Below are 27,996 nucleotides of genomic sequence, written 5' to 3' on the forward strand. Positions count from 1 at the left end.
AGTCATTCAAAGGAACTCAGTGGAAGTGAGAACCCAGCCCTCCACTGTCAACTCAACCAGGCATGAAGGACATGGAAGAGAAGAAAGCTAAGACCACACATCACCTTGGCAGCCTCAGCATGGCACCCTCCCTGCAGACCCTTACCTTGGCAGGTGTTGTTCTTCTCCTCGTACCCTGCCTTGCACAAGCACTTCCCGATGGGCACCAGCCATTCTCCCTCAGCACTGCAGTGCATCTTCGGTGCCTCGTCGGTCACTGAGTGGTTGACACAGACGCCCGACACCTCTAGCAGCTGCGAGGAATCCGCTCCCGTGATGGTGTCAGGGAAGCGGGCAAGGTTGCGGATCACTGATGGGCATTTCTTGTAGTACACGCGCACGGAGACCAGGGCAATGCAGGCACCTACGTCCTGGAAAGCAAGGTAAAATCCCTTTTTTGTTAGGGGTCCGACATCTCTCACCTCTGTGTTCAGCTTCATAACTCTGTCGCCGAGGTCTAACTCTGTGAAGCTCTCATCAGCAGCGATGGTATCGATCTTGATATACTGGTTTTCTTTGATGTTCCTCCCATCTTCATCATCTGATTCAAAGTAATACATGTTAAAAGTCTCTTTGCAAGTCCCAAGTCCTCCTGGAAGGCTGTTACAGTCCCTCAAGGTGAATTTGAGCTCAATGAAGATTCGGGACGCCCCTTGATTAGAGATCCAGCTGGTCAGAAGCCAGTTGTTCTGATTCTGCTCCATTACTTTGCATACTTGGTATGTGTGTATCGGAGCGTAGTTTTCATCCACCTCACCAATTTCTTCCCACTGTATAAAAAGGAAAAGTATTACTTTTTAAGAAGTTACAGCTCCTGCAAAAAAATCTTAGCTTTCCCATCTAAGAGCACCTTGGGTCTCAGAGGTTCATGAGGACTTTTAGAGGGGAAAAAATGTTTTAAATGTCAAAGTTTTCCATACTGGAGGCTTGATATATTTCTGATCAAGTCAGATGAAAGACTCTTTAGATATATAAAAGGATGCTAGTTAAAACCATTTGTTTCAGACATTTCAGAAGTGGGAAAACATACTGCTGGGTTTCTCCACTAGTACTTTGTTAGGGAACAAAACAAAAACAGATGGGGCTGTGAGTTGGCCTTCTCCAGTGCATCCACATAGGAAGAAAAAAAGCTATTTACAGTCCGTCTGTCCTCGCTCCCCCAGGCAACTTTCTACCACATCCTCAAATTGCTGCCCAACACAATGAGGATGACCACACTTCTCCAAGCTCTTCTCCACCACCTAACAGCCTGCCAGAAAATCAGCAGAGTGATATATGAAATAAATGGGCCTTTGCTCTCCCCAGGTGTGCTAGTCAGAGGAGTTCCTGCTCATGCAAAGAGATTACTTCCAATAGAGGTTATAGGGATCTGCAAATCTTGAGCAGCTTGTGTGCTACACAGGTTTTTAAGCAGAGCTCCAGATAACTTCTTGCAGCTGTTTGTGGGAATTTTAGCAACTGGGTTTTTTTAATCATATTTGGGCCGTGCTCTGAAGTGCATCACTTAGAAGAAATGCTTTTTCCTGATCCAGCACACCACAGTCGGTAGCACTGCAACAGTGCCTATAACAGAGACACAACATTAATGTTTCCTCTTTGATTTTGACAACTGTAGTGTCACATTAAGAGATTAGATTAACCCACGCAAGTACAGCAAAGCACTCAGGAGAACTAGTGGTGGTTTTGGTTTTCTTCTCTTCTACTTCTGACCTGCTCATTTGCAAGGGCTTAATTCCCAAAGCCTCTTCAATCCTCTGCTCAGCATTGCTGCCCTCATCTAGTCACAGCTGCGGACACAGCACAAAGCAAACGCACAGAGCATAATTTAAAGGTGCTCCAGCACAAGGTAATAGCTATATTCCAAGCTGCATACCTTCTAAGGCCAAAGGCCAACTTTTTTCATTAGAAATACAGTCTGAGATGAAGTTGAGAACCTTCTCAACCCAGATGCCATTACTGCAGAGCTGACAAGGAACACCCTCAGAGTCAACATAATGATGAAGTTTTTTTTTTAAGGGAAATGCTGTCATTAAATTTTAAATTAAAAAAGGCAGCAACAAGTAGCATGAAAACATCAGGATACTACAGTCCAAAATGAGTTACAAATACCACCAGCAGAAAAGCACTTTCTTTCCTCCCTGACCTGCAATGTGAAAGTGGGGACTTCCACAATTTCAGTAAGACATGCCACCGTGATGTGCAGATTTCTCATGTACTCATGTCTCGCTAGTCTTCTGAGTGAGGAACCTAACCTGAGGACATTTTTGTCAGGCCGAGCAGTATTTTCATTTCTAAACCCTTTTTATGGCCCGGGGCTTAAACAGGCCATGACCCTACTGTGATTAACATGTACTTGTCACTTCACCCTTTCTGGTAGGGCCACATAGTTAGTTGGAGATATGCCTGCAGTGAAAGCTAGGCAGATCTGTGCAGGATTCATGCCTAACTTTGAGGAGAGGCAATTAACAACTATGAAAAGTAGAGCCATTGAGAACACACACAATAAAAGTACGCAAGTTAGCACAAATCTGCAGCTAGCTTCTCTATGTTCCAGTAAATAGGATGGATTTAGATATATGAAATTAAAAAGCAGAAAAGCACCATTCTTCAACTACAGTGGTTAATTTAAGTACTAAATATGCTGCACATGTATCGTAGAATCATAGAATGGTTTGGGTTGGAAGGGACCTTTAAAGGTCATTTAGTCCAACACCCCTGCAGTGAGCAGGGACATCTTCAACTAGATCAGGTTGCTCAGAGCCTCATCCAGCCTGACCTTGAATGTTTCCAGGGATGGGGCTTTCACCACCTCTCTGTGCAACCTGTTCCAGTGTTTCCCCACCTTAATTGTAAAAAATTTCTTCCTTTTATCTAGTCTAAACCTACCCTCTTTTAGTTTAAAATCATTATATGCTTCCAAGTGGATTTGTTTAACATGTTTAACACACATTATATAAGTGTGAAGTCTTATTTTTATTGCAGTGGTCATTTTCCATTTGATGAAAAGGGAGTGTAACCCTCCACTCCATCCAACCCATGCAGAGGTCCCTGCGGAATCACTGTGGGGTGAACACATCTCAGTATAGCCCAAGAAAGACCTTAATGACTTTAAACCTTTGCTTTTTCTGGCCAAAGGTTGGAGGATCACTCAATCACACACATCAACCAGCAGATATGGAGAAGCATTAACCTCCGGGAGGAAGTGGTGAAAAGCATTTGAGGGTTAGAAATTGCTCAGACTAGTTTTAGCAAGAGGGGATGTGTGTGGATGGCCGCAAGGTACATGCCATAACCCTATACAACATTTAGGGAGCATCTAATGTGTATTTCTTTCAGAGAACTGACATCTGCAGAAAGTGTGATGTTGCAGTAGTATGACCTAACTTAAAGGCATTTGAAAAACAGCACTTCTTTTTTTAATACTTGCCAAATGAATTTTCAAAGACCCAATCGTCATGCTTTCCAGAGTTATGAAGTTAAGCTTATTTCCATCGCTGCTCCAGGAGTTGTGCTAGTGGGAGTGAGTATATGAAAGCTCATTTGTTTAAACACTCAATCCAGTGATTCCAATGGTTGCTTTCATGCAGAGTGCTAAACACCATGTGGAGGAAGGTCTAAGCATAAATACATCAACTGAGCTAGAGTCTAATCTCAGCTGCAAGAAATGGCACATGACCTAACATCTCAGGCTTCAGGATGTGCTGCATTTCCAGCACCGCACCCCGGATCAGAGCAAGTCCTGCCACCAGCACCTGCCATCAAACCTAAAGCAATCATCAGTAAGCAAGAGGAAAGGGAGGTGCTAATAAGCTATGGCTGCTTATCTCTGTATAATCCTCAAGGGAGACCCAACTAGATTTTATCAGAGCAGCTACTATTGTGCAAAATCTCTGCTCTGTCATTTAAGCCCATCATCTTCTCTCCTATCTGCATGTAGAAGCGCACTATTTCTTTCTCTTCAGCTGGGTCTGCCTCCCCCCAGAGACTGCAGGCAGCCTGCTGCCCTTCTGCTTTTACATCCTTCCATGAGAAGGGGACAGGGGTAACAGCTCCTGCACCTTCTGCCTGGTCCCTGCTTCCCCATCACTATAGACCTCAGACAAGTATTTCAGCCGACAAAGGAATACAAAACTAGAGGATGAAATGCAACGCCTTATGGTTAATGAAAAAGAAAACTCACCACATTAAAGAGACAGCATCTAGCTGAAAATATTGGCATAAAAAATTAAGTACAACTGAAAAATTGTGTAATATTATAATTCCTCTCTGCAGCACATAATTTTGAGATATAAATCAACCCCATCTGCAGGATTAAAACAAAAATGCAACCATTAATTTGGTGCTAAATGTTTTTGCTACATCTTTAATAGCCCTAAGAAGGAAAACACAAATGCATTTCAATGGTCTGATGTTAAATCATTCATAGAAGACCTATTTCTGAATCAGAAATTTCCAGTACACTACTACTGGCAAGTTAACAGAAGCTAAAGGCTGCACTCAGCTCCATCAATAGGAAGCATGCAATTCATGCAGGTTCTCTGCCTATAGAAAGGCCAAAGATATCACACATCTACCTAAAAATATAAAAGCTACAAAAGCATTCAGTGGAGCAGCCTTAGGTTAAACGGACAATTTTAAAACACATTCACCAGCTGTCTGCTACTCAGGCTTGTTTCTAATCTCCAGGATTCCAGGACTGCAATTTGCTACCGCAGCACAGTGAAAGGCTGCTGCCCCAAAAAACAAATACTGACAGCAGGGATGAAAATTTCAGAGCTTTTGTTTATCTGCTTTTGAAATTTTGTTACTGGTCTTCAGTAACTCACACATTCTCTTTAGCAGCCACTAAAGGTGGTGTGGAAATTTCAAGCCTCTTTCCTAATTCCATACATCCTAGCACTGCTCAAATAGAAATCAGGCATTTAGCAAAATCCTAGGAGTCTTAAGAGGGACAGGGAGCTTAAGAGCATTAAGCAAAGGAATTCCTAAAACTTACCTGAAACCTTCCCAACAGGACTCCCTTCCTCCAAGGACAACCTGCAACCTGCCTCTGTTCCCACTACCTATTTCACAGGCTCCCTGGGTACAAGCCACCTCATCTTCTCCTATTTCATTTTCCACTCCACCACACGGAGCTCTGCAACATATGCATGTTAATTCAGGTATCTGCTAGCACAAAGATGTAAAATTGGAAAAGGATTTATGCATTTTCACCTTTTTTTTTTCTTTTGGAGAAAGGTAAGCCTGGCACAGATCTCAACTCCCAGGCTTTGAATGTGCGGAAGCATCTGAGATACTCCACACACTTTGCCCACGGACAGAGGAGGGTAATTTTACCCCCAAATCCTGCTGTCAAACCCAGCACAAGCACACACTGATGCAGAGGAGAACGCAAAGTGGGACTATGCAATCTCAATGCCAAGTTAAAAGTGGAGACCTGCTGCCCTTCCAGAAGGGCAGACCAGCCCAGCAGTCAGCTCTATGTTATTTATCCTGTCTTTCATCCTGATAATATTTGGGCAGTCTCTTCGATTTCCTTTTATGCAGCTGATGTTAAGACCTGGCTGCCAATCAATAGCCTCCAGCTCAGCTCCCCCCCTCCACACACACATGCATTCACTCCCACTACACAACTTTATCTCACAACCTGCTCCTTTCCTCCCTTTGCTGCTTTCCTCCGATCACAAAACCCAAAAACCTGAAGGTTTTTTGGGGTTGGGCATTTTTGGGGTTTTTCTGGGTTTTTTTAAAGCTGTCTGCCAGCTTTCCACCTGCTCTCATATTACAAAGTTAAAGCAAATAAGAAGCAGGCTCTCCTCTGCACAGGCAGTTTCAGTGACTTCAATGGGGTCACGTAAGGCTAAATCTCCAGTGAAAGCCAGGCAGAGCACTACGCACTGCAGAAGGTTTTGCAGAGCTATGCTAGCTGTAAAATAAGGCTGACTGTGACACCATCTTGCCTGTTGCAAAACACGACTTACAGACATACCAGTCCCAAACTTCAACTACTTCAAAGCCTGCCACCAATATTGCCTGTTTTATCAACATACCCTGCGATGCACTGCTCAGATTTTCAGCTCTGGAGCCATATGATTAAAGGAGAGTCTTTGCTTTTGCTGGGAGTGTTTCAGTCTTCATTAAAAGAAAAAGTTTTGTTCGCTGAAAGAAAACAAAATAGAAAGTACTCCCAAATCACCTTATTTGTAGCCCCCTCTAAATGAGGCTGACCTTACAATTGGCAGGAGCAAAACAGTTCTGTTTTGAATGTTGGCATTGGCATGAAATGTATGTATAATCTATATAACCTACTGATCATGGCAGAGTCCACCAGCATGTGATGGAGCAGAAGCCTGGTCCTCTCTCACATCAAGTGACAATGATCCAAACAACTCTCAAGCAGAAGAACAACGCAGTAACCTGACACAATGCTGCAAGTTTGCAAGTCTGCTCTTCCTGATGGAGGAGCACTGCCAGGAGCAGAGACATTGGAAGCAGCTCAAGATCTATGGGGTAAGCAGTACCCACTACATACCACCTCCAGACAGAAGAGAAAGCAAAATCGCTTTGCCCAGCTCTCTTCCACCATTACCAGGTCACTGGATCCTGTTTTAAACAGAGCTCTTAGGCAACAATTTTTAGGCATTTGTGCCAGTGTGACAACTCAGACTTAAAGTGAAAATTTTGCTTTCAGGACAGGATACTTGGTCACTGGGACAGCCAGGTGGCATCCCCCCTCTCCTGCCCTGCACCAACCAGACAGCAGAAGGACACCAACCACAGCTGTGTGACTTTTTCAGTAAATCGCAAATTTGAAACAGAAGTAATCAGGAAACCAAAGCAATTCATGTACTTGGATCAAGTTAGGGAAGGAGGGGAGGGGACACAAAAAGAAGAAAAAAAATCAGTGAAGAGAGAAACAGTGATTGACAGCCTCCCAAAGCATGTGTTTACCATCTTCTCTTCCTGAATTTAAACAAAATAGAGGGCAGAAAAAAAGAAATTCATATGATAACTGTTCTAGAGTAACCCAAACTAGTTCTTTCAACCTCAAACACACTTTTTTTTAAAAAAAATTTCAGCTACCAACACAACAAAAAAGCCTTATTACTTGTACAGACAAACTTTTTCAATACCAACATCCACTTTTATAATGCAAAAGGTGAAAAGATTCCTACACAGCCTTAGTCTGTTTTTTGGGGGTTTGGAGCTCATTTTAAGGGCAGGAGCCAGTGGCAAAAGGAAACTGCAGTGAGTTCAATACAAGCAATATTTGGCCCAGTGTTTATTAAAACATTTAAATACCAGAACCAATTGTAATGACTCGAGATCTTGCCATTCCCATACATTTGATACTCCCCCACCCAAGGCTCAAGCATCATTTGGACGGTAACTTTACAAGCAAGACATTTATACATACAGATATATATTCTTACTGACAGCAGTTACTAGTCAAGGAAAAAACATAATGGATAACAGACACAGAGGATAGAGAGGATCTGATTAATCTCCCTACTCAGGCAGAAATCTGGTCTAACAAAATTAATTTAAAAAGCTGAGTTTCCAAAGAGGGAACTTAACATTTCTGGTGGTTTGGCACATTCCCCTCAATTTGTCCAAGTAGGAAAATAAATGAAAGCAAATAATACCACAACTTTTAGGTTACACTTCTCATTTTACTACTGGATTGCAGTTTTCTGCTGTTTCTTACAATGTTACTCTACTCTGTCCACTAAGCTGCACAAGTCTGGTTAACACACAGCCTCAGAATACCCTAAAGTTAACTACCTGAAGTGAATGTGAGTTTCCTCACTCATTACAGGAGATTTCCCAGCCAGAAGCTAAAGATTATTTTTCATAAACTAAACCAGAAGTGGGGAAAGTGAATTGCAAAGAGTATGAACTGGAAGTTTAAAGTGTCTTTTTGAGATATGCCACATCTGACTAGTGAACTTTTTTTTCCATCTCCATATTAACCACTCTCATATTCCCTGCTATCCCACATGTGATACTTGCCTAGCAGAAAGCAGACTTAAAAAGTCACTTCAATTAGCACCCCCCCGCCCCCCCAAAAAAAAAGAAAACTTAGAAAGCAAATCCTCACTCAGCAACATTAAAGGAACAAACACATGCTTCTGAACAACCTCTTTAAACATGTGGGCAGCAAAGGTGTTAAGAGGAGAAAAAGGGCCTTACTCGATGTTAAAGGCTAATCACCACTGCATCAAGATATCACATGGCTCAGTTCCACTTGATGCCAAGGTTTTATGTACTGCTTTGCACTGTGACAGATGGTAGGAGAGGGATTAGCAAAGGTGGGGGAATGATTAATGTTTTATCTCCACTATAAAGCAGAACTACACTGGAAATGAGTTGGGTGAATGGTCCAGCACCATCATGCTCCATCCCAACCCCATTGCTGCCACTTGCACACTCCAATACTAAGAACAACTCAGCAGCAGCAATCAGCTTTAAAAAAAATTAAAAAAATAAAAATGCAATTTTTAGAAGTGAGAACTTAAGCATCTGGGTGGATACTTCTGTATCTTACAGTGGTTTGGATCATTTTAATTCCACCAAGGTCAAGCTTTCACAGTCCTGTGTGCAATTAGGACTGCTAGAAATCCTCCTCTTCCATGAAGTAATGACAAGTAAGGCTCTCACACAGTCACACTGCTCAGAGATGAGGGAAAATACCAAACAGGAAAGACCCACACTGAAACTGTGAGATTAAACATGACTAAACCTCTCAAGAAGTGCTAGATATGAAGACATATCAGAAGTTACAAAGTTACATGGAGAACTTAATAACTACCAGCTCCAAGTCTTTAAACATTTGAATTTGCCCCTTAAACAATTCTTCAATATTCTTTTACATTTGTAATATACACGTAAAATTTGCTGCCATGTCTTCTATTTCTGCAGCAGGTTATGCAGGAGACTTCTAAGGACGACTCCCTTGGTGCAATATAATGCAAAAGTTTTGATAATTCTTGGATTGCTCTGTACTACTGACAAGACAAGAAAAAAATGCAGATTTCTGTAAAGCTGAGATAGCATCTCAAAACACAATCAGTAATTTGCTAAACCAAGTCCTACCCAAGCAAGCCTGTAATAAAGAAGAGTAATTAACTTAAAAATTATTTGCAGTACATGTTTATGATGAAATTTATTATCTGTTCAGAGACCTGCACGATTCAAGCTGTTGACAAATGAAGAAACATCAGGACAAAGTCACCTAGACTTTTCAGTGCTGCACACGAAGATGTAATGGAAAAAAATGAAAATGGGACAGAAGTTTTGCTCAGACTTTGATCATTTGCATGATCAATGAAAGATGTCAGGACCAGAATCCAAATGGAAGGAGAACCCAGCTGGAGGTTAGCGCAACTGAAATGAAAAGGAGCATCAGCCCCTCTCCAGCATGCCTAATCAGAGACTGCTCTGATCCCTTCCCAGAACAAAGCAATGTGTTATTTGCAAACCCTGCCTCCCTCCACACAATTTTATTTCTTTTTTTTTCAAGGTTTGAAATTCTCTGTACATCTGAATTAAAACATCCATTTCAAACAGCAGTCCATCAATTGAGGGTAAGACAATAGAGATGGGCATGAAAGAGGCAATGAAGAAACACAGTACCATTAAATCATTTTTCACTGCTTAACGTAACGCTCATTGCAGAACAATTTAACAAATGCCATAACAGTGTTGACACCACATGGTTTAACACTGGAAGACTGATAGAGCCAGATTCTCAGAAGGACTCACAGGATGACATACATTTTAGGTTTATAACCAAATGCTTGGATTTTCAAAGCTTGTGGGATACTGTTCATATCACTCATTATCTGATGATACCAAGAGGTTCACAGAACAATTTTCAAAAGCAGTAAAAATGTTTTCCTTGTTATTTTAATGTTGTCTTAATATTTAAATAAATCAAAATTTATTTGGGGCTTCTGTTTACTACAATTGAAGTAACATAAATTGTTTGGCTTATTTTTAATGTGCACAACAGTGAAAATTTGAAAAAACTAAACTATATCCTTAATCTTCATCATTGTTATCAGCTATCGATAATTTCCTGAAAGTGAGGAAATGTTTTTTAAGAGTTTCCAATAAAAGAGGAAAAAATACTTGATCAAAAAGTGCATTTAATGAAAATAAGAGATTATACTTCTTGGTTTTCCAATATTTTGGGCAAAGTGATAGTATTATCCATGCGCTGGCAAAGCCTAGCCTCTCAGGCATATACCAAATTTGACTAGATTATAGATGGCCTATTCACCATATCAGACCCTCCAGCAAATGCATTATTTTGCCCCTGCTCCCTGGTCTCTAATCTACCCAAAGCTTTCCATAGAGATAATATTACATTCATGGCTTAGGCCTTGAAAACTGCACCCATAAATCAATTTTAAATCTTGCATTAATCATCTTTCTGTAATCAGTGGCTATTCAGCACAAATTTACATCTCATTTCTGTTGGCCAAACAGCCACATTAAAGCTTTGAAGCTTATTCAGGCTTAAATGATTATATTCCCCTAATAAACACTGAAGTCTTCTCAGTCCAGCTGCCGTGAGCTGCATTAATGACATGCCATGGCAGCAGGGGCCATCCAAAGTCAGCCTTGTGCGACGCGACCAGCAGCAGCCCCCACGCCAAACACATTTTTTGCATTTCCAATACATTCAGACAGAAGAAATGAGAAGGCTGCTCTGCCTGTGCAGACCCTCTTATGGGAACTGGCATGCACAGCAGGCACATACACCATAAAATTTATTGCACCTCCTCCTAACAGCTCTATTTGCCACCTCTCGAATACATGAGGTTACCAGCAAGAAAACTGAAACCCAGATTTTCTAATTCCTTACATGCTGAGCACCTTACAACTGTCACAAAAAAAAAAGCCAAAGCAAGCTGCTGAAGTTGAACCCTGTAGAAAATCCACTTTTCCCATTTGTCAGACAGCTGTAACTTTGTTCACAGCACCACCATGCTTAGCATGCTTTCCTTTGATCACCTCAGAATTAGGCATTACATTTTTAATATTGGACTACAATTTTTCCCTGGTTTTTGGGCTGCTCTCGCTGCTTTATGACAAGCAAAGACTATCAGGCAGGATTACAGTAAGCAGCTAAAGCACGATAGGTTCAGGGCGGATTTTGCATGTTCTTGCCTGCAATCCCTATAGTGAAGCAATCTATCCCAATTGAACGAAGAATAATTATTTAATTAAAGATCCTCGGCAGGCCTACATTATTAAAACAGCATAAAAAGCTTCCCATTGATTGTATATTCACTTTCAGTTAAGGTCTGAATCAGTATGCTAAGATCTAAAAATGAATGAACAGAGTGAGTTTATGACTGTTGTTAAGTACTTACCCACTATAGGTAATAAATTATACATGTAGATGCTTGTTATGCTTATTCCACAACATAATGAAACTTTTAGTTACTTTTTATTCTATGAGATTTAATTCCCACCATGTCAGGCTTATGTTACTATTTAAATAAGGCACCAGAATTACAAGGACGTAAAACTGTCAGACAGAGATGCAACCTGGACCTCAATGTTTCTTTAAATCTGGAATTTAAGAAACATAGATGGGCTCATTTGTTTATGATGGATGTCCTATATCCCAGTTATCCCAAGAAAGATACATTTCTGGAGAGGTTCCATACTTCATCAGCTATTTTTCCTCACCTGCAACCTCCTGCTACTCTATGCTGTCTTCTGGCATCTGACAACCAATGAAAAACCAATTAAACATCAACATGCCATGGCTAGGAAAGCAAATACAATCATATGCTAAATACTGAGCTGAGATGTCTGCAGTGCAAAAATACATGCTACTTCAGCAACCAGCTGTGACAACGCAAAGTCTAGGAAAGCTGATGAAATTTTCAGAAGAAACTGAAAAATATCAATTTTTTTACCTAACCAAAAAGGTAAACCATGTGTTAACTTCACAGTAATACTGCAACATATACATGAAGACAAATTGTCTGTTATTAGATTGCTTTTCATCTAACCAATCAATAGATCCAGGAACCAAAATTAATGACTTTTGAAAAGAAGGTAAATTATTGTAAGTTGGGGCGCAGGGTAACCAACTACAGAGAGAATTTGCCACAGGAGTCAAACCTCTGTCATTTGAAACTTTTAAGGGGGATCTGTAGAAGTTTCATAAGAAAATATCTGTTCAGGTAGCCTAGCCCACGGTGAGCCATGTGTATCATCAACTAAGCAAGGTGGCTTAAATCTAACACCAACATGCCACTGCCATATGGGAGACAATATATAGATATTAAAGGTTCATATATGTTCTTCCCACCAGTTTACAATGGAGAGGCTGTTCCAGGCCCAGCTCCCTGAGGCAAAGAGGGGAAGAATACAGAAATGCTGAGGACCTACATTTTCTCAGAGGAAAAACTATCAAAAGAAGTTGAAACAGAAAATGAATGAGTTGGTCTATTGTTAGGTCTTTGCCTGCTCAATTAAGCTAAAAGCTCATACTACTATGATTTTTCCATCCAGGGTACACTGGGATTAACAGTGGGTTAGACATTGGAGTGGTAGAGTGGAAGGAGCATCTAAAAATACAGACATGGGAAAGGGCTATGTTTCTGTAGGAGAAAAGAGATTGCCATCAACCAACCCTTCCTCCAGCAGCACAAGATTCAGGTTAAGGTGGGAAATTAAGTGAAGAGCCACAGTCTGTCCATCCCAGGTGGTGATGGACCCCCTGGGTTTGGCCACTCCAAACACTCTGATGTGCTGTTCTGCACAGTTCCAGCCTTTCATGTTTTTTCATGCTTCTGCTCCCGTACCAGCCTGGGGCCAGTCAGAAAACCACAAGCAAGGACCTCCCTCAGACCGGCGTACAGAAGAGGCACTTTCAGAGCAGGGCCCATTACTGAATGCAAGCTTCTTTCAGTTTTGTGCATCTTATGGATATAAGAGAGCCAAACTGCAGCAACAGCATTTTACTGCTAGACAAGATAATCCTCGCCTGAATTTCTGGTAAAAAAAGTTTTTAATCATCTTCAGGAGTTTCCGGGAGGAAAGGCGCTACCCAGAACAGAAACCAGAGATGATTTTTTAATCCATCCCTATTCTAGGCCTTACACTCACTCTACAAAATGGACTGATTGACCACTTCACACAAACATGAAATTACAAACCCAGTTTCATCATTATTTAGCAGTTAAACCATGAAATCAATCTCCTTTCAATCTTTGTCTCTCCAGCTTCAGGCTCTTTCAGTGAAACTGTATGCATCTTTCACAAAGGAAAAGGATGAATGAATGCACTTTAATAAAATAAAATAAAAGTACAGTTCTCAGAGGAAGAACTAATTAGCATAGGAAACAGCACTTCTACAGGTTATGTGGTTAATTGACATCATTCTTCTTACCAAAGCACATACCCACTGGAAGTCAGACAGCTGGAGAAATGGCATTCTGATTTTGAAAAGTTACACTCATAGTGCACAATACATAAAGCTTTGTAACAATGTGTGCTCTCATCCATAAATTATTGTGCATAAAGAAACTTAAAACAGTAAGCAGTGAAAGAAATTTCATACTAAGTAAAGGAATAAGTCATTTAGGGGAAGGACACAAAAACCTGTTGTTGCATCTCCATTGCTTCCCCACGCCTTGGGTGTGAGTGACATAGGACCAGACCCAAAGAACTCTACCACTCATACACACAAAAGGGGAATTTTCATATTTGTGTGGACTGAAGCAGTCAGAGACAGGCCAACCAGGCACACAGGTGATTCCAGTGCAGTCTCCTCAGCTCAGGGATATGGAGTCCTGAGATGCTGCAAGTTATTTGGTTTTGCAGGCATGAAGCCTTTGCTTGCACTAAAGCTGATGCTGAGCCAGGACTGGATCCTACCTTTCCTAGGGCTTTAGGAGGCTGCAGGGTTGTATCTTCCTCCATAACAGGAACCTATCTTCCCACCAGGAAGTATGTACATGACACACTCATGTAGTAGTGCGTCCATCTCCCATGGACACCCCTTACCAAATAACCAAACACCCAGGTCAGCTGATGGCAGAGGCTTCAGGACAGCTCTAGCACACAGTTTCATGTCATAGATACATATAGCACTGTACCCCAAGTCCTCCCTGCCACAACATCCAGCTGAGCAGCCGCTGAGACTCCCCCATTCACTCCTACCTGGCTTTCATTACAAGGATGATTTTCTTCCCCTCGTGATCCATTGGCCTCACAGAGCAAACAAAAAGATAATGCAACACTTCACCAAGACCACTTCCAGAAATCCACTTTAATTTCAAACAGCAACACTTCAGCTAGGACAAACTGTAAAGATCCCAGAAAAGAGAGTCCACAACTACTCAAGAGATCAAAAAACTTTGCAGCACAAAAATCTGTGAAAAAATACGGAGAAGGCTGGGATGTGGCTAACTTGCTTGTAACCTCTGTAGTTAGCAAGAAAAGGCATGGTAAGATCCATTGAATGAGAACTGAAATTTGACCAATTCAAGCTAGAAAGATTAGTTTGTCTTATAACAGGGACAGCTTGCTGTTGGCACAAGCTACAAAGGGATATGGTGGACTCACCGTAAGAGGAAGACCACATCAAAGAAGAAATCCCTCTCCAGAAGATGTACTGTAGGTCAAATCAAGGTTATAGACCTGCTGCAAGGACCCCATAACAAGTTTCTACACTGTACATAACATTATGTAGTTGAATCTCCCGTGGTAACAGACCCACTGGCCTTAAATCCTATGAAGCTACAACACCACTACCTTCAGCTCACACATTCACAAATCTGCTCTTATTTTTAAATAACAAGAACTAGCAAGTACTATAATATTGTGCTTTTTTTTCAATTGATTGTTTTACTCCACCAGCAAGGAAACTATAACTCACTAAGAAACAGCATGTCTAGAATGTCAATGATTTGCAATTAACATATTTGAACAGCAGGGAGTTGCCCAACTTACTTTCTTAATATCATTTTGATTGCTTATGTATTTACTGTAATATGGGAGAAAACTAGTTCAGTTCTCAGATTTAAAACTGTGCAGAGCAGAGAAGAAAGGAAATTTGCCAAATAATAGCTTTGGTCACAGCATTGTGTGTGAAAAAATTGTTTTCACTGTTTTCTTTCTTTGCTGTTTTATTTTTGAACAGACAAAACAAAGGTTAGAAAAAAGGAAGAGGACAATCTGTTTTTTTAAGGCAACAATCAAGACTGCCAAATTAGGCTCATTCCTAGGTTCAAGAAAACACTGGACACCTATGGCACTAGCACCCATTGTGGGTCTCAGTTGCTTGCTTTATCCTTGATCGATGGGCACACTATGTGGTCTTCTAGCAGGGACAGCCACACCAGGGAATTAAACTAGGAAAAGCCCCTCTCATACAAAAAAGCTCAACATAGATTCCGGCTTCTGCCAAAGACCCTCTGCAATGCTTGGAGAGATGCACAAGGAGTTCTGCAAGTCCTACCTCCCTGAGGTCAGCCTCTGCAAACAGCTGTGCTGGGGGAAAACACCCCAGGTTAGCACTGGAAGAGCTAACCCTGCAAGCAGAAAAACTCAGGAGTAGCACTGTGCTCAAAAGGGGCAGGGAAGAGAAGAGTCCAAAAGGTTTACCTGGGCTAATGGCATCAAACATAATGGCTTTGCAAACACCGAGCAAGGGCTGCTTAAGATTCCCTGCTTTGTCTCCAACACCTTCACGGCAAAAGCCTTTTACAAACATTATACAGGCAGCATCATAACCAAATCCCCTGGGGGCTAAAGACATTTGCCAGTTCAATACACTTATACAGCTCCGAGAAACACGCTCTGCCAGACTTAGTTACTGCAACTCCAAAGGACACAGTAGCTCCTGCCTATCTGTACTGCCTGTCCACATCAAGACCACCCATCTCGGTTAAATACACCAGACTTGAATAAGCAACATTTTGAAATTGAATATACAGGGTTTGGGAAGCTGAGCTTACAGCCTACATAATCGGCACAGACATTCAATTATCATTAAAATTATTAAGTAGGACAACAACCAAATCCCCCGACGGGTTTTGATTATCTCAATCTGGGTATTTATCAGAATTACTCCGACACACTGAGTCATCGGGCTCTGGCCGGCGGGCACAAGTCGCTCTGTAACCCAATGTGGTTTCTTTTGCACTGGAAGCATCGTGACATCCAACATCAGGAAAAGACAAGTACCACACAAGAAAGGAGATGGATATCTGAAACTGTGCAAAAAGGTTTGATTTGGTCTGAAATCCGTTTCCGAGTGAACTATTCATTTTGTTCCTGTTCAGCAGCTGTACTCTGCCTTGCTGTAATTCTGCAGCAGAGCAACTGCAGCCACTGCTTTTGTGGGGAGGCACACCTACCCCATCACCTAACAGCCCGTATCAATGACCGCAACTCATTTATTTTCTGATTATCTGACAAGACATCTACAGTGACTGACGTAAGTAGCAAATCTTTTCTAAAAGTTCATAATTTTTAGGTTGATTTTCCCAGCACTAGAAAGGAAATCATCATGGCTTTGCCCAACTATTGTATTAATCAATATCCTTATTTTTAAGGATGTAGAATAAACTCCAGAATTAGCAGACACAAAAAGCATATGTGCTGCCACTGAGGTTAACTACACGGGAACATTATTCAGTTATTCAATCTGGTATAAAAATAAAGCAAACAGTAAACCAGAAGGAGATTGTGTAATGAAGTGACTTTATCTCACAGGATTATACATGTGGTTATGACTTTGTGTAGTCTAGAAGGATTTGTGACAAACTGAATAATCTCGCATTATTGTAATGATTTGTAATCACAACACTGTCTATGATTTACGGGCTTACTATACATTTGTATTGCAATCAACTAAAACAATCAGTGCATGCCCTACAATTTGTAACAGCACTTAAAATTACTTCTTTCAAGGAGCTCCAACAGCTGCCCAGTCAAACAGTTTGAAACCAAGGCAAAGCTCTCAAGTGTGAGTCTTCCCAACTTTTGATCAAAATAAAACAAAACTGAACACCTCCAAGGCTCCTGAACAAAAGACCAGAGGCAACATTTTTGCTATGCTTTAGTGCTGACTGAACCAGGGGCAAGCAATGCTGAGCAGATATCATACAGAGCAGAAGTTATTTTGGTGGCCCTCAACTTCAAGTGACAAACTTGAGGAATGATCCCCAGGATCCATCAGGAAACCAGGGGAATCACAACATGAGTACTGTAACTGGAGTTTGCAGGCTGAATATGCAAAGACAAATACCACCGCCACTCCAAAAAAAACCCCAAAAAACCCAAACCACAAACAAACAAAAACCAAACAAACAAAAAAAGAGGTCCCAATGAAAAAGGCTGCCAGCACAGGCAGAAGGTGCTAGTTTTTCTAAATGACTGTAGGAAAAAATAGCAAGTCTAAGTTCTCCTTTTCAGAAACAGACAATTTTTCCCCACCCCACTTGGCATCTGCTGGATGCAGTTTGGTCTTGGGGACATTGTCCCAGCAGGACTGCTTCTTACAAGCAGCACATCTGCATTACAGAGAAACTCAAACACCTAAAAAATCAAATCATTCTGAAAGATCACTTTCAATAAGCAGATATTTAAATTACAAAGTCCTGTCACCACCTCCCCTCCCATCCTGCTCTCACTCCCTAGTTCTTGGTCTAGCTCACAGCCAAAGGCAAGGCAGGGGAGAGGCTGGCTTGAACAAGAATAACAGCAAGGCTGCAACCAGAACAGAACTGCAAATGGATTAACAGTGCACACCAACATCTCAAATCACATTAAGAAATACTCCACGCTATCTTCTGCCAACTGCATCTTCTGTATAGCATTATGGACTGTCAATATTACGGGAAGAATCATTGCTGTTATAGGAAGACCTTTGAAGATGAGGGCCAGGTCACTTGCCCCAAAATAGTTTTGCTGAAGTCAAATGAGAATTTTTGCAGCGTAAAGGCTCGGTCCTTCCCCTGCTTCAGAGACAAAAGTTCTCATCTTTGATACTGCAAGAAAGCATCCCAAGGAGAGTAATTATCCACAGAAAGCACACATCTTTACAAGGTTCTGGTTTATCTTATTTCAGCACAGTAACAGAGCTACAAGACACTATTTCCTACGTTTCAACATATAGGCAGTTCATATACACCAAAATCAATAAGATGAACAGTTTTAAAATGAAACCAGGCTTTAGGAATGGATAACTTTTCTAACACTTTAAACACATCTGCTTAAAATAGAATAATTTGATTTTTTTCTACTGTCCATTTTGTTAAATCAAGAATGGAATATAATCAAAGCAGTGGCCTGGATCTTGCTGGAGTAATGAACACAAGCAAGAAATAAGCAAGAATGCACAAGTTAAATGCTTAACAGAGCATTTTGGCAAGAGACAGGTATCCAATAATACTTTATTTCTTGGAAAGCAGCAAAAGGAGGCAAATCAAGGGCTGTGCTGGGGGTGTTTTAGCCTGGTCTGACAAATGCAGTTTTTAGAAAGCCATCAGCAATCCCTACTCCTAGCCATCACCAACCCTCTCCTGGGAGCTGCCCCAGAGGTGCCCAGCTCAGCAGTCAATTCCTTGTCCTCCTCCTTCATCAACATGCTGATGCACAGCTCCCACTCTTCCTGGAGGGGTGGGCTTCCTTCCTACCAACCCCCAGGGCCTGATCCTGCCCCCCTGCAGCTATCTGGCAACTCATCCATGGATTACTAATCACTAAGATCATACAGGGGCAGGTGAGGATCAAATTAACATGCAAGTGTCATTCACTCCTAACTCTAAATCACTACTCCATCACTGATGTGTTTTCAGTAAGCCACACTGAAACAGAAATAAGGAACAGTAACTTCCCATTACACATGGAAAAATAATTGCTCTCCCCCGTAAATGCTCACAACTCCCCACAGGATTGCAGGGTCTTTATTTTTTTGAGAGTTTTGGGGTGTTTTGTTTTTTCTTTTTTCCCCCCAAAACCCTCTGACCAGGCAGGGGAAGCAAGCAGTCACTGTTCAGCCCATGGGCTACAGACAATCCATCATGGTGGCCTGGCAGCACACAGTGTGACAGTGGTAAGGCAGAGATGCCTGAGAGCCGGGCGTCACCCACATTCGCTTCAACAACGCTTCATCGTTTGAGTTGGGAAGAGCTTAAAAGCTGGTGAGAGGAGCTACCACTTTTCTTTGGAAAAGAGTTAACACACAACCCCTGAAAGGATGTATTTGCATCCATGTGTACTCCTGGTATTTAATCTCCAATCTGTTTTGCCACAGTATTTTCAATATTAAAACCGACAGACCTCGTGATTACTGCCTGCTTAAGTCAAACACACTAAATCATATAGCTCAGAATGCTTTTTTCCCCCAAAATGAAGACATCTTAAGATAAATTAAGACTATAAAACCAAAATATTTTGAGGCAAAAAGAGCTTCCAACCAAAATACTGGCATCTTCTTTTGCTAGCCAAAAACCCAGTCCCACCCTCCTCTTTTATATGTGCACACAGCCTTCAGCAATTGAAAAACACCCCGGTTTTGTGACTGGGGACAAGCAGAGAACATTATTTTCAGTCTCTGAAAATCCTAAACCATTCCTGTTAATAACTTGGAAAACGGACGAAAGTTTGTTCTAACAACCCTAGATGTTCAGCTGCTGAGCTATTTCTTGAATAGCCACATATTAGGACTTCGCAGTAAAGCAGAAGTCCATCAAAAAGCTCTCCTTACTGGTTTTAAGCTAAGTGATAGGTCTTCAAAAAAGCCCTCTGATTTTTATTCTCTCCATTCACTGTGCAATACACGAGGCAGCCATTGGTCATAAAGACAAAACAGTAGTTTCCATTTTAACACTATTTTCAGGAATTTTGCATTTAAAATTTTCTCCTAGACAAACCTACCATGTATTTTCCTTTCTGAAGTTAGCATTAATTTTACTTCATGTTTTTTTGAGCCGGCTTTCCTGAATGAGTGACATGAAAAGAAAACCAACTTTTCTCAATTATATGAACACTAAATAAATCAAACAGGACTAAAGTCTTGAATTTAGTTACCCAGATAAGCCATGAACCTGAATAAAAATATATGCTGTCAAATGGGGCAAGAGCAAGGCCAATGCATTTTAAATCTTATAAAAGGATTATGCAATTAAGTGATAAGTAATCCACTGATACATATATTTAACATACGAAGTAGTAAGTAACATACTACAAAAATTAATCAACATAAGCTATAAAATCCTAATGCATGTTTTATAAACCCTGGGCTGTTTCATATGCATTCCGTAATGGTGTAATACTTCATTCTGCAAAGTTTCAGATTTTCCATGACAGCACTACATTTATACATTTTAATGGTACAGTTACCAACTGTTGGACACCAATAGTTCTGAAATTGGCACAAAAGTAACAGAGAAAACAATAGTTTTAGAAGATAAAGCTCTTCAAAGCTCTTTTATCCCCAAATGTAATTCCTAGACACTAGAGAAAAAACGACTTTTTAGCGTGAAAGGAGATTACTGTTTGCCCAATGAGCCTGTGCAGAGGAACCTAACACTGACAACTGTATTTACAAAACAATATACTGAAAGATCAGCCTTCATTTCTTCTATGGTGGATTTTCAAGACCAGGATAGTAATATATTATTCCAGTAATACAGTTCTAGCTGAGATAAAGATTTGCTTTATTCTTAATCTTACTAGTATTAATTTATTTTACAGTACCCTAGAGCACTCTAAGCATTTGAGATCTCCTTTAATAAGAACTATGCCTCACCAGATGCTGCTCCCAAATAAAGGCTTGATTCATGTCAACAAGGTACAAAACGAAGGGCAGCTAGCTGAGAGTCCAGAACAGTAAGTTTAAGAGCATTCTCAAATGGAGTGAGAAGATTTAACTTCAGATGGGAAAGAAGGTATGAGAAAGTACATGAATGAAATGGTGAGGCTATTCACTAAGAACTGTTGTCTAGCATGAGGTGCTTTGGTTAAAAAGCAGCTACACACTATAGCTATTCTGTTGCAGGCATCAGAGGAGCAGATCTTAAATACAGGGTGTTGAATGAGTAACGGTAATGTGGTTTCTAAGCAGGGTGTGACCAAAAAAAAAAAAAAAAAAAGATAAGAGAGACACAAAACCAGATCACCAGACAGAGTCAGGACAAGCTTTCAGACACAGCAGGGCTGGAAAAGACCAAAACAGATCAGTTGGTTTGTTCCTCCAAAAGAGATGTCTTCTGCTTGTCCAGAGGGACAGAGATGATTGTTTGACCTGCTGTCAGAGACTTCCTGTGAAAGAAACCCCACATCTGCCCCAAAGATGCACCAGTAGAAAGTACTTTCCATCAAATTTAACCTGAATCAGCAGAGCTCTAAGAAACCCTTTTTTGGGATTTTTTTTCTTGTCCTACCCATTGCCAACCTGGACAAGAGTTATTCCTTTCTTCTGTGCATCCCTGAAGGTAGTTTTGGGCCAGTCCAATACTCTATCGTACACCCAACTCCATCAGCCTTCCCACACAAGATGCATCTCTCTATTGCAGAGCTGATCTCTTTAGATTTTCATTGAGACAGTCAAGCTCTGTGAAACAAATGCAGCTCTACAAGCACTGGCAAGGCCACCAACTCACCAGGGAAATGCAGCAATTTGAACAGAAGTCAGATGGCCAGATTCCACTCCCATTAACTCTAGCATCTTCAGTCTCACTCTGGAGCTTTCGGAGCTTGAAATGCAAGCTCAGCACTGCTTTAAAACAGAGTTTAGTTCAGGTATCACGAGGGTTCTGCACAAATACATTATTAATTTCTTGTGTCTTAATTCATAATTATAACAAAAGAGCTCAAACTCTTTTGTTATAATTATGTTATACAATACAAGCACACATGAATCACTCTAGCACACTAAAACAGGCAGCAGAACCAAAAGAAAACACATGACCATGACCCCCCATGGTATATGAGCAAAAATGACAATGTAAGCACATGAAGAACCAAGAGGAGGATCACAGAGGACAGACTTTTACATATATACAGATACGGCATTTTACCTTAAAGAATCCTAGTGGAAAACAAACCCCCCATATATTTCAACCCTATTGAACTCAACATCATCCATAAATTATTCATATAAAGTTCCTTTATTCTGTATATAACAGATAATTTTACGTACTGCTTTGGCTTGAATTACTCAGTTTACTTCAAATACTTAAATGTGCAGTATGTTTCTTACCAACTTGTGCACCCACAAAAGCATGTACATATAACAAAGCGGCCAAATGGCAGGTTTTTATGGTGTTATTAATTGCATTTTTCACCTACCCAGGTATTACTTATTTCAATCATGCTCCCTGCTGCAGTATGAATTGCATTCTTGCTATGTTAGCATATCCCCCTGATTCCTCTTCCACCCTAGTCACAGCTGAGCAGCAGCATTTGCAGGAAAAAAAATAATTAAAAAAAAAAAATCACAGGCTGCCAAAAGTACTGCCCTGAAAATGCCAATTATAATCATAGCTACATGACACAGCTCAATGGTGCCAAGAATCCTCCTTCTCCTTTCACTACCCCCTATTCCTCCCCCTTTATTTCATCCCTGAGGGCAAACACTGCCTCCAATCCAGGATTATTGTATAAAAATCTCTATCTGAACCAAGATCGACAGAGAGCAACATGAATCTATTCACAAACCATGCTGAGTAATCTAAATCACCATTATTTTTAACTTCAAAGAGGCACCCTGGGGTACCTGTCCTCAAAAGAATGAGACAAAAATGCTGCTCACAAAAAAACATTATTTAAAAAAAAAAAAAATCAAACCCACCACTGTCCTACATAAATGAGATCAGACTTGCAGAACCAACCTGGCTGAATTTACTGCCCAACTTTCAGTATTTCACCTTATTAACCACCAAAGGCGGGGGCAATTGCTTTCCTTCTTGCCATTCACGTGCAACAAGTCATCTAGGTCTCTCATTTTCTGCAATGATTAAAGAATTATGAACACCTCCACAGGACCAGGTTCCTTAGTACATGTTTATTTTCTTGTCTGATCCTAAAAAAAAAAATCCCAGCACATGGTGCTGTGCAACAAACCACAGCCCATACCCCAAGGACCACAGAGGCTTTCCTGTTCTGTGCTACAGGAAGGTCAGGGAAATCAATGGAAGGTGGAGGAGATAGGAGAGGACCCGCTACACCAAAGCAAAGCAGGTGTGCAGTGCTCGGATTTGGACAGAAAAAGTACTTCTAATCTGTAAAGAAATAAGTTTTACAATAAATTCTGAAAGGACAGAGGGTCTCAAACAAATAAATCAGTGCTATTAGAGCCACTGAAACAAAAATCAGACATAATTGCTGAACAAATCAAGCTGGCTAAAAGAAAGCTTGTATTTTAATCAGCAACTTTTGCAATTATCTGGATATTGTTAAAAGTGGATGTGTTTTTACTTGGCCAGACCAAATAAGACTGATCAGCACAGGCTTACAGGTGGCTTTTTGTAGATTCTCCCCCTGCTATGGCTTTGCAGGGAGTCAAAATGCATGGCACAGAGTCTTCTGCCAAATCAAGGGTGGAAAGGAGGCAGCACAGCCTGCAAACACTGCCTGACCCAGCTACTTTTCTCACAGCATTTACTATTATTTGTACTTCTGTGAGCTCCCATACAATAAAAAGATATGCTTAGCACAGGCAATTGCAGGCAGTTTCTGTAGGTCAGACCTAGTCAGTGTCACAGCCATATATAATGCACACATAAACCTCTGATGTGCCCAGCTTGGGCAATCCTAAGCAGTGCCCCAGGAAGAAGTCCAGAGGTAAAAGAGACTCACAAGCTTTGCAGACCTGCTGCACAAGCATAGGCTTTAATAAAAAACCTGACTGGTTTTGTTGATGTGCTTGGAGGTCTTCCTACTACACAAAAGGGACCAGACTTTTCCTGATATAGCCTCTGGTAATTCCAATAAACTCCTTCAGGTTAAAGTAAACTTACATGAGCTGCAAAGCAAAGTCCAAATTGTCCCTTTGGCATGTAATAACAGGATCAATTCCTGACTTGAGCTGCGAAAGGGGCAGCATTTCCATGCTGACCACGCTCCACTAGCGGGGAGAGAGTCCCTTTTCTGAGCTCCATGGCCATGCAGACTTCACAAGGACTTTGTTCACACTCTAACAGATATAACTGCAGGTTTAATTGCCGACTGCACGACTGCTGCAAGCTGTTGAACCTGCACAGCTAGGGAAGGCCTCCTGAGGCAGCCAGGAAGCCATGCTACCAGGATTCATTAAGCCTTCAGAGCAAAGCAGCAGAAAGAAGAAAGCACCTTCTCCTGCACAACAGCTGGTTCTTCATACCAAGAGACATTGTTTCAACCCCTGCTAGGCCACAGCATATTTCAGTCACATTATTTCATTCCCACTGGTCTTGCAATACTCCATAAGATGGAAGAATGGGATTTTTCCTACCTTCATAGAATCATAGAATGGTTTGGGTTGGAAGGGACCTTAAAGATCATCTAGTTCCAACCCCCCTGCCATCAGCAGGGACACCCCCTACTAGACCAGGTTGCTCAAAGCCTCATCCAGCCTGGCCTTAAACACTTCCAGGGAGGAGGCATCCACAACTTCCTTGGGCAACCTGTTCCAGTGTCTCAACACCCTCACAGTGAAAAATTTCTTCCTAATATCTAATCTAAACCTCCCCTCTTTCAGCTTAAAGCCATTTCCCCTTGTTCTGTCATACCTTCTATGTGCATGGGGGAAATAAAGGCCAGCCAGACTGCAAGGATACTGGACACTACCAAAACCTGTAGCAAATAAGCATCTAGCTAGACAAAGCTCTGCAGAGGCAACCCTTGTCTAAAGTGCTCCTCTCCCTTCCCCTAAAACCCATTACTCACAAGACGAGCTAGTGCACACTCTTTAGCAGTGGACTGAGGTCTGATCTTGTGGGAACTAAAGCAGCTGGAGTGCTTTATTTGTAATCACAGACACAAACCAGGTCTACCTCTAAGCCTAATCTGTCTCCAGACCAGAGGGTCAGTCTCCTTCCCATACAACACTGCATTAATTTCCCAAGTTAGATCACATTTTCCCATTGTGTTCAGCAAAAATTACATGAGCAACAGGCTAAATAAGGACAGTTGGACCTCCCTGAAGCACGGAGCATCTTAAAGCTTTAACGCACAAAAATTACCATGGCACACAGCTATAATAAAAATTTAGACTATGACATTTACAAAGTATTTGCCAAAAGCAAGCTCATTTGGCTTGACTGGACATCTTACCCCCATTGTTTTGGTGGGTTGTTGGTTTTTTTAAGAGGTCTCTTTGTTTGTTTCTTTTTAAATAAATGTGGAAATCTTTTTTTCAAAACCTACGAGCTTGGGCCTTTGTGATACACAGATAACTTCTCCCAGGCATTCGCGTACAACTACAAAGACTAAACACTTTCTTTTACAGCAGCTGTGCTCCTGGTGCAATCTCCTACTTCTAGCAGATATAGTTCCAGGAAATATACTAAGTTTCCTTAAGATTCATAATAAATATCAAGCAGCGAAGCAGCAACACTGGAAGAGTTGAAGCTTCAAAAGCTAATGTATCTTCAGTTGGAACTCTATCACCATTGAAATTGCTACAAACTACTTGAAAAGTGACTAGAATCTAGAGGATACAGTTAAATAGCAATAATAAAACACCATACATCAAAAAGCTTACTTCAGCACATGGTCTGTATCTACACACTGTAGTGTTGCCAAGTGTGACACATTAAGACATTGCTCCTTTCCTTGATGTGGGACTGCAGACAGATACAAGGACTTTCCAAAATTTTCCCTAAGAGGAAATCCTGAGATAACAAATTTGTATGAGAATACCTCAAAATGAACAGCTTGCTTATCTCTGATCTCAATTAAAGCTCCCTTCTTTTCCAAATTCAAATCCCGAAGTGAGAGTTACTTAAAATATTTATACAAGGTAGATATTAAAAAAAAAAAAAAAAAAAAAAAAAGCAGAGTATGACTGCAGCAGCATAGCAGATTGCAGAGCAGATAAGGAGGTTAGAGAAAGAAGTCTGGAAAGTCTTTTTTCAGTAGTTGTAAAATATTGCAAATATGTTAGGCCAAGAAAGAGACAATTGGGCTAACCTCATGAATTTTTATGATGTCCCATGAAAACAAAGAAGATTAAGAGGAGATTTCTGGAAATTCAAAAACCAACTGCCTGATTCACTTTTTATTTGTAGAAGTTAATTTAAGGAAAAAGTCTTTCCTTTTGAATCAGTAACCATTAATTTGGCATTCATGAGTGCAATTCCAGGTGCTGTTTGGAAACTAAGCTTGTAAATACAGAAAGATTTATCTAAATAATGAAAAAAACCACAACTGAGGCTTACACATAGGATATTCAGCTTTTCATTTACTCATCTACACATACAGACCCAGGAATCTTCTCAGCTCTTCAGGCCTAGTTATTTCTGTACTGATAATTCCTGTAATGACATTGGGATATATATCAAATGTGCTTTGTACTATAGGAAAATCACCTAGCGGTGTTCAAAAAGGAAAACTCTTCCATTGAGAAGCAGACAGTGTGATCTATATAGAGTGCCATGGCACCAACATATTGCTCTGCCAGCACATCTGGCACTGGTTATTCTGATGCCCACATATGCAAGAGGAGCAAGTTTAGTTCTTGGCTTTGAATCAATACATAAAAAATAATGTTATAGGCTCCAACCACAACAGGATTAGAGCTTGAACTGAGTTGAGGATAAGCTCAGCTCCCCATGTAGCTTTTACATCCCTGCCATAATCCATGCTTGCAAGCACGCAGCTCATCTGAGTGAGGCTGCCATTTCTACAATCTTTCATCTACACAGAATATATGGAAAGCCAGATTTTAATTCACTGTGCAATATATATGTGCAGGGTTGGCTGCATGTTATATAAATATTGCCACCATTTTTATGACAGTCAAACTGAAGTCCAAGGCAATTCTGCAGCCTGTTTCAGATGGTGACTAAAACTCTGGAATAATACATTCCTGAGAGCTGCTCTGTTGGAGGGCTCAGTCATGCAGAATTTTTGTCTTGGGATGCTTTCTCACCTCACATGGTGCTCATGGCTCCCAGGAACTGACAGGAATATTCAGTGCTGTATAGAAGTCAGCCTTTCGAGACCAGTACTCTATTACAGTAGAGCACTGAGGATGCTCCAGCCAAACCAAAGACCAAAAGTCACAGCAATTACTGCTCACACAATGCAATCAGGCCAAGCACACATCCTGGAAGGTATTAATGCATCTAAACTCCAACGTTTATTTCAGGTATCAAATTAGGAGGCCAGTTTCTTTCAGTTCTCAGTATAGTTAATGGTAAGGACAGAGGCTCTTCAAGGTGCTTAAAACTCAGCTCCTGTTCCAGTGTTATCAGCTCTTGGAATTTTATCATGAGCCTGAAAAGTATTTCTGAACAGCCCTGTTCATTTAAAGCTAACAGTAATGCTGCAGACCCTGTGTTTCAGAAGAAAACTTCCTGAAATTTGTGTTGTACATTTACCCCAAAGGCTCAAAACCAGGAATTTATAATTTTTAAAAAATTTAAATAACCTCATGGATTTTTTTGGTGAGGGGAAGAATGAGGAGGCTGACTCACAATTTTTATTTTATTTTTTTTAATACTTGTGGTTGGCTCTACTGCATAAATAAATCAATCCCCTAGCCACACAGCTCCATTTTTCCAGTCACAGCTTGTTGTTTTATTTATTTTTTCCCTCCATTGCCAACAAATCACTCTAGGGAGTTTTTAAACCCAGTAGTCTACTTTCGGAATGGAAACAGTTAGTATAATTTGTGAGAGAGAAAGCAAACAACAACAGAGACTTACCCCATTTTTTGGGTAGGCTATCCATCCTAGATCCCCCATTACTGTGCGTGAGTCCAGTAAA

At 40.9% G+C, this 27,996-nt stretch overlaps 1 protein-coding gene across 1 annotated transcript; it reads right to left on the reverse strand.

Moving 5' to 3' along the window:
* Window positions 1-15: 15 nt before the first annotated feature.
* On the reverse strand, window positions 16-27,994 carry LOC104521785 (ephrin type-A receptor 5-like). Its single transcript, XM_010163894.1, has 2 exons — window positions 27,936-27,994; window positions 16-809 (listed from the first exon to the last, which is right to left on the reverse strand). Exons 1-2 carry the CDS (start codon window positions 27,972-27,974, stop codon window positions 48-50), a joined length of 801 nt encoding a protein of 266 aa, XP_010162196.1. The 5' UTR covers window positions 27,975-27,994; the 3' UTR covers window positions 16-47.
* Window positions 27,995-27,996: the final 2 nt, after the last annotated feature.

Source organism: Antrostomus carolinensis, unplaced genomic scaffold (genome assembly GCF_000700745.2).
Source record: "Antrostomus carolinensis isolate BGI_N321 unplaced genomic scaffold, ASM70074v2 scaffold8440, whole genome shotgun sequence".
Classification (NCBI taxonomy): Eukaryota; Metazoa; Chordata; class Aves; order Caprimulgiformes; family Caprimulgidae; genus Antrostomus; species Antrostomus carolinensis.

Excerpts from the sequence above, each read along its gene's own strand:
- LOC104521785 (XM_010163894.1), bottom strand. The coding sequence starts at position 27,974 with ATGGGGGATCTAGGATGGATAGCCTACCCAAAAAATGGG. Across the intron at positions 810-27,935 it reads TAGCCTACCCAAAAAATGGG|TGGGAAGAAATTGGTGAGGT; the intron begins GTAAGTCTCTGT and ends CTTTTTATACAG.